General features: G+C 40.7%; 1 protein-coding gene across 1 annotated transcript; it reads right to left on the reverse strand.

The window, feature by feature from the left end:
* Positions 1–8,696: 8,696 nt before the first annotated feature.
* LOC105811471 (olfactory receptor 51G2-like) lies at positions 8,697–9,647 on the reverse strand. Its single transcript, XM_012645666.1, has one exon. It carries the CDS (start codon positions 9,645–9,647, stop codon positions 8,697–8,699), a length of 951 nt encoding a protein of 316 aa, XP_012501120.1.
* Between the last annotated feature and the right edge of the window lie 1,945 nt (positions 9,648–11,592).

Below are 11,592 nucleotides of genomic sequence, written 5' to 3' on the forward strand. Positions count from 1 at the left end.
TCTCCAGTGAGACTGGCCTTTATCAAAAAGACCCAAAACAATAAATGTTGGCATGGATGCGGAGAGGTAGGAACACTCATACACTGCTGGTGGGACTGCAAACTAGTGCAACCTCTGTGGAAAGCAATATGGAGATACCTTAAAGAGATACAAGTAGAACTACCATTTGACCCAGCAATCCCATTACTGGGCATCTACCCAAAAGAACAAAAGTCGCTCTATGAAAAAGACATCTGCACTTGAATGTTCATAGCAGCACAATTCAAAATTGCAAAGATATTTCTAGCTTCTTAAGGTGGAAACTGAGATCATTGGTCTAGAAGCAATGAAGAGTGACAAAGCGGATCTTAAACAGGAAATTTATTGCAATACTTAGGGTTAGGTCATTGCATGATTTCTAGGCAAAAATTGTTCTCTTCTGGCATGGGAAAGATGGTGCTTCTGCAAGCCTGAAAAGTTCAAGAAAAAACATAGACGGTCCACTAATTTTAGGTCCATGCACCCAAGTGTCTCATTTCTAGCTCTTACAGTCCCGTACTTTCTCTACTGTGGAATTTACTTTGACATAGATAACCTATTAAGACTTCACATTCAGTCGTCTTTGTATTTGTTGCACTTAAAATCATATTCTAGAATTTTAGGACCCTGGGAACAAAGAAATTATAGAATTTCCAGTATGAAATGACAAGTTCCATCTGAAGCATCAAGAATTAGAAAATGAGAGCTGGGCATGGTGGTACGCACCTTAGTCCCAGCAACTTGGGAGGCTGAGGCAGGAGAATCACTTGAACCCAGGAGTTTAAGGTTGCAGTGAACTCTGACCAGGACACCGCACTCCAGCCTGGGTGACAAAGCAGGATCCTGTCTCTAAATAAAAAGAATTAGATATAGAAGAAATTTAAAAAATCAGATATTAGAAAATCATCATCATGGGCAACATTGTATTTAAAAAAATAGAAAAATCAGTCATCTATAGCAAGATGAAAGCTAGAGAAAAATGCATATAACTAATGGCTAAAAATGGATATAATAAATTTGGAGGAAAGTTTATTTTCAGTCTGAAATTCAATATCGGCAAAACTCAGTCAAATGCAGGAGTAAAACACATTTTCAAACATTCAAGCTCTTAATACTCTGCGTGTGTTCTCTATCAGGAAGCTATGGAAAGAGGAGTTCCACCAAATCAAGCAAGTACACCAAGGAATAGGGAACATTGGGTCCAGATAACAGGAGATCCAAGAATAGAGAGAGGAAAAGGAAACCCCCAGGATTCCTTTAGATCCCAGAACCAGAGCTGTGCCTAGCGAGTAACTAAGAGATTAGAACAGTCAAAAAGCTCTGAGGTGAGAGCCTGGTAGAAATGTAATGTGTTTGAATATATTGAAGGGAAGATTTGACACTTGGATAACAGATAAGCTCACTTCTAATAGCATTTAAATAGTCACAATGATGTAAATGCCAAATACAGTTCTAAATAAAATTATGATATAACTATATTCTGAGGAGGGCAGATGAGAAATGTGCAAGTGACCACTGAAGGCTGGAAGGGAGAGTTGGCAGAATTTCTCTCCCATGTTGAAAGTCAATAGGTAATGCCTAAAAAATAAAAAAAAAATAAGAATTTTAAAAACAATTTATATACAAAAAACTACTTTGTTATGATAACTACTACTTATCAATATTTAGTGCTTTAATTATGTTACCATTAAATGTTTGGTACTGTTCAAAAAAAAATCATATTCTGGGCCTGATTTTCAGTGGGCTGTCCTCTGGTAGAAAATTGTCCTCCCTAGTAGCTTCGAAGGAGACTGTCTAACTTTTGCATCATATTTTAAGTTAGATAAGGGAGTTGAATCGCATGAGCCTATTATAATATTTTCTCTTTGTTATGCTGCCAATACCATCAAAATTAGCCAACCCCACACCATAATCCATATAATTACCATGTTTCTAGGCCAATATAGCATTCTCTTCTTCCACCTTTACTTCATCCCAATTAACAACGAGAAATCTTTAGCAACTGTATATCACAGTGAGACAGGTATTACCACTACTGTGTTTACTATTAGAAATGTGATCCCTGTTGCTTTCAGACTGTAAACAATCAGATGACAAAATCCTACCCTGAGAGTTTGCTCTCAAGGACAATTTTTTCTATCAATTACCTGAGCCTGAGTCCTCTAGAAAACAGAACTTGAGGCAAAACTGCATGGGCAAACACTATATTGGAGAGTGTAATACCTTTCCAGGAGTGAAAGAAAAAGGGAGTGAGGCAGGGAAAGGAGTGTGTTCCTGAGCTGCCACCAACTTACACACAAGCTGATTGCTCAGTGCCCCAGATGTCTTCCAAAGGGCCCTATGGAGCTGCTGCTTCTCAATACGGACCATATGGGGGAAAATAAAGGTAATTTATCATATGATTCATTATTTTCCATTGGTTAAAGTCCACACCTTTGACAAATTAATTCCTTTGCACTTCCATCTTACAAATGTGTCAGCGACCAAATAAGTGCCATGATAGTTTATTCCTCAGAAGCAACATGGAAGCCTATGAACTAGAGCTGACAGGTGGTGTTATGAACTGAATGTTTGAGTCCCTCCAAAATTCATATGTTGAAGCCCTGAGCCCCACTGTGACTGTATTTAGAGACAGGGCCTTTACCAAAGTCGTTAGGGTTACAGAAGGTTGTGATAGTAGGGCTCTCATTATGACATTGGTGTCCTTATAAGAAGAGACACCAGAAAAGCTTGCTGGCTCACTCTCAGGTACATGATGAGTACATGGCAGGAAAGTGGCCTTCTGCAGCCAGGAAGAGAGCCCTTTCTAGAATCCAACCATTCTAGCCCCCTGATCTTGGGCTTCCAGCATTCAGAGCTGTGCAAAAACAAACTTCTATTGTTTAAGTCACTTAATCTATAGTATTTTGTTATGGCTGCCTAAGCCAACTGATACAGGTGTGCAAGAATACCAGTAAAGTCATGAGGTACAAGGATGTCAGGATGTGTCAGTGTAACAGGGAATGGCCTGGAAAAAGGCAAGAGATGTTCTGTCTCTTAAACTTCCCCCACTCTTTTCGGGAACTGTGGGCTGTGTCCGTGTCTCGGGCAGGTGGTTAGGAGGGGCAGGGGAATGTCTTTTGTGTTTTGTATTACAGGAGACAGCTCAGCTGAATTGTGGTTCCATCCCCAGCCTGGCGTCTGATCAGCAGAGATCTAGGTAGGTCTCCCAGGTAGGCGGAGGTCACAGATTTGTCTTTCGCAGAGATGGGATGATTAGAATCATTAACAACAATAGCCTAGAACTGAGGGCCCTCTCTTTAAAAGCTCTGTATTTCTGCTTATGTACAGGAATTTTCATTTTGAAATGATAGTCTACCACTTTCCTCCTTTTCTGGCAAAGTAATAAACTTCTCTTTCCTTCTCCTCAAACCACTTGTTCTCATTCTTCTGATGAGGCCTCAAGGACTAAGTGCTGAGCTTTCCGTAACACCAGGAACCATTTGAGAGACTAGGAAAAACCTCTGCAGCAGGCCCTGCAGCCTGGATAAATATGGAAGCAGCAGCAGGAGCAACTTGGCTCTGCACAAAAGCAGCACAAGAACTCCCAGGGGCCCTAGTTGCCCAGATAGCCATCAGGGCAAGTGTCAGGTTAATGAATAATTTGCTACAGTGAGGAAACAGCTAAAGAGCCTGAGAATGAAAAACCCAGTTGGGTAACAGAGGAAAGCAATAGAGTATCTCACATCTTGGAGGAAAAGTGAAGAACATGTCCCAAGGGGAAGGGAGTGATCAACTGTGTCAGATGCACAGTTAAAGCAATGGATGGAGGATGAACAAGTGGAATTGGCAATGTAGAGTTATTGGAACTTTGACAAAAGCCATGTCAGTGGAGTTGTGGAGCCAAAAGCCTAATTGGTATGAACACAAGAGAATATCAAGGAAAGAATTGGTGGCTATGAGTATAGAAAATTCTTTTTCTTCCTTAGCTTTATTGAGTAAAATTCTTTTGAGTTTTGTTATAAGTGAGCAGAAAAATGGAGTATTAGCAGGAGGAGAATCAAAGCTGAAAGATTAATGGGGGCTCCGCCTCTGAGTGGCTGCATGTACCCACCCTCTCCCTTAAGGGCTGAAGGTGATGCTAGTGCTAACTGAATAGTCCTGCCTGAAGGCAAAGGAATGGACTAGATGTCATTTGTCTCCTATTGCATTTAACCCTTTGATATCTTTTAGTATCCTCATTCCTACATGGCTGGTTGCATAATCCAGCTAGTAATATATAGGAATCTACTATTTCTGAATCCTAGACACAATAAGCCAAACCACTTGGAGGTACAATTTTGCATGTGTGTGAGTTTTACAGATGGGCAAAAATGGCTAAAATAGTGCCCTCTAGTGGAAAAGGCTAATGTGGACATTATAGACCTACCCAGCCTGCTGGGATGCAACTACTTGATCAGATTGGTAGGGTTCACCTCTTCTCAAAAGTGGCAAGCAGATTATACCAATTAAAATAAGGAATAAGAACAAACCTGAAGAAAGAAGAAAAAAATGAGGACCTGAAAGATGGAGGCTATTATTTGCTGCAAGAATTCTTTTCATTGTCTCATGCATGGGAACTGATCAACAGGTGGTTATGAAGGATTGACATAAAAGTAAACGTGAAAATTAATCTTTACATCTGTACAAATCATACCTGACAGGATTGACAGTTTTGGAGATTTAGGAACTCGTCTATCCTGGATGAGATGCATTTTTAAAAGACGAGATCTTGGAATCTAAAACTACATGTGGACTTTCCCTCATCTGGGCTCTAATGCAGACTCAGAATATGGATCTATTGTCAGAGTATTCATTTCAAATACTTGATCACAATAAAATCTGAACTGTCAGTGCTCTTTTCATAATAGGAATATTATTCATTTATCCAACAGTCCTTTAAGTCTTTATATATGGATAGAATCTAGAATAAAGTTGAAAAACCAAGATGTTATTCAACAAAAATCCTAATCTATGAATATTGTATATTGTAACAAATCCTTTATAAATGCCTACACAAAGAAATAGAGAAGTATGGAGGAAAAAGGATAAATGTTGCCTTGCATGGAAAGTCCTGCATAAACCTTGAAAAATAAATAGAAGCCTATTTCTGAGAAAAGCCTTTTAGGGAAGAATGTGTATAGCAATATAAGAGATCAAGCCCACCTACCTCTAGGACATAATCATTTGAGTTTCTTCCTCCATAGAGAGGCAATAGCAGTACCAGCCTCCTATGGTATGAGATGATTAAATGTTATTTCTATAAAGTACTCAGAAAATACAGACTGGTATTCAAATTAAGTCTAATCATATTGTGAACTTGTTTGTGTCTTGGGTTGGGATGCTGGGGAATTAGGTGACTCTCAAACTTGTACTTAAAGCTAGGAGAGGTCCCTTAAGGTTCCTAGAGTTGATGAATGATGACTGAGCTGATGAAGAATGATTAAGTTAGGTACCTGGGTCTAGGTCTGAGGAGGTTGTGTTGGCAGAGAACCAGACAAGGTGATTGCATCAGATGTTTGGAGTCCAGAGTATGTCTCATATTAATAACAGTTATACTACACATTATTACATTTTATAGCGTTTCTTGGTGTTCTAGATATTTTGTCCCATTTAATCACCACAGCTTTATGGGGCAAGGGCTGTTATCTCCATTTTAGAGATGAGGGAATTGAGATTCGAGAGAAATGAATTGTTCAAGGTTAGAGAAGTAGTTGGAAGCAAAGCTGGAATTTGAAAACTAAGCTACATTTCAGATGCCTGAAAACTACAGGTATCTGCTTAACATAGCTTTTAAAAGAAAAGCAGAACAAAAACTTGCAGCATTTCTTAATACCAAATTAAGAGAAAGACAACTCCCCCAAAAAGTCACCACAGAGTGGTAAAATCCAGGAATACAATCAACATTTTCCACTCTGTGTCCTTTTTCCCTTTCATGCTCCTTCCTATGTCAAACATGCAGTTAACCTATTTCTCTCTCTCTCTCAAAGTGTTCTTATACTGGTTTGTGGGAAGAGGTCAAAGGATTTCAGAAGGGCATTTCTCAAAGGCCATTTTTCCTTATATTCTAATCCACAAAGAAGCATTACAACATAAATAATTTTGCATTCATCGTAACTTCACATCACTCTCAATTTACAGCAATTGCTCACTAGATCAACCACTGTAGGCTTCCTTTTTCCATCTTTGTATAGGTCAAAACAGCTCTTTTCCTTACAGAGGGCTATTAGGAAATCATTTGCTCCATAGCCAATCCATGAACACTGTATGTTAATCTCCTTGGGAAGGCTTGGCTTTGAAGAACTTGAAATATGCCTCCTGGTTTCTGTAAGCCTTCCCTTATGTGGGATAATCCCCACCCAATTCCTTGATTGCTAGTAGGCAGGCCCATAGGTGTGTGTATAAATTTTTTACTTGATCTAAAAATGTGCAGGCAAGTCAGTCATTCCTTCCCCAGTCACCAAGGGCCCCATTTGGCTTGAGAGTATCACAGTATATTCAATTAACCCAGGACATGCCTTGGTAACTGGAATGATATACATAAATATCATTTAGACAAGGTTTAGATCATCCCTTTGGAACCTAAAGTCCTTGAGGGGTTTAGTTATGAATTAATAAACCCAGGGGTTCTATGGAGCAGTGTAACCTTGAATAAAATTTTTGTATTTGCAACAAACCAATGCTTGGCTTTCCCCTCCCAAAGTCAATACACAAATTATATGATGATATTAATGATAAATGTTTCCATCTCTTGAGCTCATTTAAATTATACAATCAGTTGCATTTACCATTTGCCAGGAATTCGGTATTCATTATTCATTCACTCATCTAACACATATAGGGCTTACAATATCCTGGGCCATGTTAAGCACTACTGTTAGACAAGTCAGGAAAAACAAATGCTTTCATGGTGCTTGCAATGTATATGGAAGACAGGCATTAATCAAATCACACAAACATATAAAATGGGTTCTCTGCTTGTGGATTTTGTGCTTTATGTATGCTATGTAGTTAAATCCTCTCGACATCTCTGTGAGGTAGGTATCCCCACTTTATAATGATGTGGAAATGGAAGATTTGGACAGGCGAAATAACTAGCTTAAAGTTATATAGCTAGTACAAGCCAGAGCTGAGAGTTTTTTACTTAGTTTTTCTGCATGGGTGGATGGCATTCTGATTGGCATAAAGATTAAGAGCAGGAGCTTTAGATTCATGATAGCTACACACTGAAGATATGATGTTGTAGAGGCATAGAGTCCCAGATCCCTTCCAGCTCTTGACAGCAGTGCAGCTGAAATGGCCAGGTACGAAGATGGCCATGCTATGGTGAGAGGGATTAAGGGTAGAAGAAGTCTCTAAGCCCAGAGCAGCTGGTGATAAGATAAACATGACAAAGACAAGGATCCCTGCATCTTGGTTTAAATCAAATGTCTAATAGCCAAGCTTTATTCTGTTAACACTCTGAATAGAAATTTTGAAGCCTCAGGGCTCTGTATACGATGTTTTTTGTTTTATCTGCCAAGGATGTTTGTTATCCTGAATACCTTCATGTCAGCCTAGGGTTTCTGACAGATTTGACCCTCAGCGAGATGGACACTCTGTATCCATGATCAGAAGCTTGGAAGCAGCTTTGGGAAAAGCTCCCCAATAAACTTAGCCCCTCTCTGAGCTGCACCTTTAGAAACAGCCTTCTTGCCATGTGTTATAGGGAGACTCAGACCTGACCCCAAGGTCTGTGATATTTATTTTCCCTTCATTCCATTCCACCTTATCAACTGCGTGTTATCCCCACAGGCTTCAGACATTCTGATCTCTCGGTCCTCTCCCTTCCTGAGGATTAGCTGTCAGAGCTCTTTTGCCCCTTCATCTTCCCTCATTTATTGAACAATATGAGCACCTACTATAAGATAGACACTCTTCCTAGAGCTAGGGATGCATCAGTGAACAAAACAGCCCTGAATCCCTGGCCTCATGGAGCTGACATCCCAGCAGATTAGCTGCTGTGGAAGTGAGTAGCTATTCCATCCTTACCATTGGTACCTGAGAAACTAGCACTCTCCAGAAGTGAGCAGCTTCCCTAGGCTTGGCAATGCCAGATTTCTCTCAACCTCAAAGCAGAGACACGCATGAAGAAACAAAAAGGAAACTACCACCCCCTAAGCTACAAATAAATTCATCATACACAGTGTCGTCATGTGTTTTGTCACCACCCACCTCCCTTTTATACTTCTTGGTATATGAGATGGTTAATATTAAATTTGGGAGAAGGTGGTTAGTATTAAGGTGACTATAGTTTACTACAGCTCTTAAGTTTATAAATCAAATGAAAAAGAAAAATCCAGTGGGGAAAAAGGAGAAAGGTACCTATAAAAATAGATATGCACATACATCCTCTCAGTGTGGTTAAGTCCTCGGGGTAAGGAGATGTCACAGTGTAAATGAGCCTGAGATAGTTCAACTCTAATAAAATAGAACAATGAGAGGATTATCAAGGTGATAATTCACTAGGTTTTACAACGTTCTTTATCTCTAAAAACTATAACAGTATGAGATGAATTGTTCAGAAACCTCAAAATTTAACTCTCCACCACTCCTCCTCCCCTACCCCAAGGCCCAGAGTGACCCACCGGGGTCATGTGCCACTGGGTCCTTCTGCTGTTCTAGGAAACATCAACCCTTTTTGGCTGGAAGAGCTTTAGTAGGCTCTGACGGATCTGCTTAGACTTGATACAGTACACAATGGGGTTCATGAAGGGCGGGACCAGGAAGTGCATGTTGGCCATGAGCACTGCCAGAGCAGGGTAGCTGTGCTTCTCTACTTGGTGCAACACAGACAGCCCCAGCTTGGGCAAATAAAAGATGAGAACAATGCAGAGGTGTGAGACACATGTAGTGAGTGCCTTGAGCTGTTCCCCAGGTGATGCAATGCCCAGCACAGTCCGCAGGATCAGGGTGTACGAGAGCATGATGAGGGAGGAGTCGAGGCACAGTGAGAGGAGGATGGAGACCAGGCCAACCAAGCTGTTGATCCAGGTGTCTGAACAGGCCAACCCCACAAGGTCACAGTGCAGGCAGTAGCAGTGAGAGAGTACACTGATCTGGGGAAAGAGCAGACGCCGCAGGAGGATGGGTGCTGGGAGGTTGAGCAGGACAGCCCTCACCAGAATGGCGGTTCCCACTTTGACCACGGCTGAGGGGGTAAGGATTGTGACATAGTGCAGAGGGTCCTGGATGGCGATAAAGCGGTCAAAGGCCATGGCTAGCAGTATGCCAGATTCTACATAGGTGAAGGCGTGAATGAAGAACATCTGTGCTGCGCAGAGATCAAAGGGCAGCTCATGAGCTCCCAGCCAGAAGAGCTGCACCATGGTGGGGAAGGTGGAGGCACAGAGACCTAGATCAGAGGCTGCCAGAATGGACAGGAAGATGTACATGGGCTCATATAAGGCTGGATCTGTGCGGATAAGGAAGAGGATGATACTGTTACCCAGGATGGAAACCACACAGATGAGGTTGATGGGGATGGAAACCCAATGATGAGAGGCTTCCAGGCCTGGGAAGCCAGTGAGCAGGAAAGTAGAGTGACCAGAGGTGCTGGTGTTGCAGGACATAGTGATTCCAGGAGGCAGTTGTCCACCGTAGGAGTAAGAGGCATTTGATCATTACTTCTAAAGTCCCTCTAAGCGTGGGCTGGGAAGAAAGAGCCACCCCATCACACTTTCTTAGGCCATGAAATAAACACCATTCCTCTTAGGAGCTCCATCCCCCTCCATTTCCTGGCTGGTTTGATCTTCTCTTCAAATAAAGTGGCACTGAATAAATTTTCCAAGTTGATCTCTGCTTATTGTTTACAGCTATTTCTTTAGCCACTCAGCAACTATCTCCCCTTTGGCCTAAACAACCTCTTTTTTTTTTTTTCACTTAAGTTAAACCTAAAAGCCTCTTCCTCCAAAGTATCCTCTCAGACAAAATACTGAAGAAAGGAGAATAATTTTCTGTAGAAATTTAAAATAATATTAGAAATAAGAAGTTTAAGCTCAATTTCTATTTACTCCTAGAGGTGGGTTTTCCAGTCTGACAGATCTGTTAACGAATACACCATAAAGGACACAGTCAAACAAATGATTTGTTTTCAAAACTGCCCTCTTAGGACACTGGTTGTTTATTCCTCTGGTGCTGTTATGGAATATTTTCTGTACTCCTTTTCTAGAAATGCCTTCGGGGCCCAAAATAGGTTCTTTAAATGTGCTTAATAGTGACAAAGTTCTCTCTCACGAACATGAATTGGCTTAAAGGAAGTATTCCAGAGTCCAAGACTAAGTCTGGTAAACAAGACGCTAGTTTACCAGATGCACTCACTTTTGTTACTCTCCTTCACCAACCCTACCACCACTTCACTGGTTACTTAAACCTTGCCTATTTTCTTCTGATCCTACCTTCAAAACAGTCCTGTCATTGTGGACTCAATCAAAGAAACTTTCCTCTAAAATATCTCTTCTTCAGACACCTTACTGTAAAAGCCACCTTAGTATAAAAGGGCCAAGCACTTTGAAGTTCTCCTCAGCTGGGGGCAGAAGGCCAAGGCTGACAGGTCTTGAGGGGCATCACCTGAAGAGCCAGGCAGAGTAGCATGAGCTTCCAGAACCCCAGGGTTAAGAAATGCTATACCAAGGAGCCCAGAGTGCGTTTGTAAACTCATCTGTTTTTATAACCTCACATAGCACTTTCAAGCTACACCTTCTCCCCCAAACTTCTCTCCTCAGAATACGACTCATCTCCATTTGTCTATCAAGCACCTCACACTGGTTTGCATTGTAGATTGAACGTCCTGAAGAACCACAAACTCCAATTCCTCCACTCTCCCGCTGTCTCCCCAAAGCTCACCATCCAGTACCTGTTGGTTAGTGCCTCCCTTCCTTTCCTGTTACCCATGAAATACCTAGGGGAAAAAAAAAGTATGTCCTTTCACTTTGCAACATAGTCTCTAAATCTGCTACCTTTAAACTCTCCCCTCCTTTCAGATCCCAATGAAACTAATCTAGCTGAATCATCATTTCCCTGAATATTATAACAGCTTGTCCCACTTTTCTTCTGAGTCTTTCTGTATTCTGATTCATCTTCCAAATTTCCATTAGAATTATAATCTAAATATTTATGAAAATGCAAGTATGAACACTTAAATTAATGTATGTATAGAGAAAAAATTGCGATCAAATCTCTATTAGGAAGATGTCTTCTATCACAACTGTGTTTCATGATCATCAATGGTTCCCTGAAACCTGCAGGATCAGGTCTAAGCAAGATCTTCATACTGAATCCAGAAGAGGAAAGACCTTGTTCATCCTACATCCCTAGTCTTTTCAATCACCTCTAGATATTATAAATTTTTAGGACATTTTTCTACTCACCAAATTTACCATATTTTATCATTTTAAAAATTTTATTAAAATATATCATACACATAGAAAAGTATGTATATCATAAATGTAAATCTTGATGAATTTCCACAAAGTGAAAACTACACCCATGTAATAAACACCCAGATCAAAAAATAGA

This window comes from Propithecus coquereli, unplaced genomic scaffold (assembly GCF_000956105.1).
Source record: "Propithecus coquereli isolate 6110/MARCELLA unplaced genomic scaffold, Pcoq_1.0 Scaffold235, whole genome shotgun sequence".
Lineage (NCBI taxonomy): Eukaryota > Metazoa > Chordata > Mammalia > Primates > Indriidae > Propithecus > Propithecus coquereli.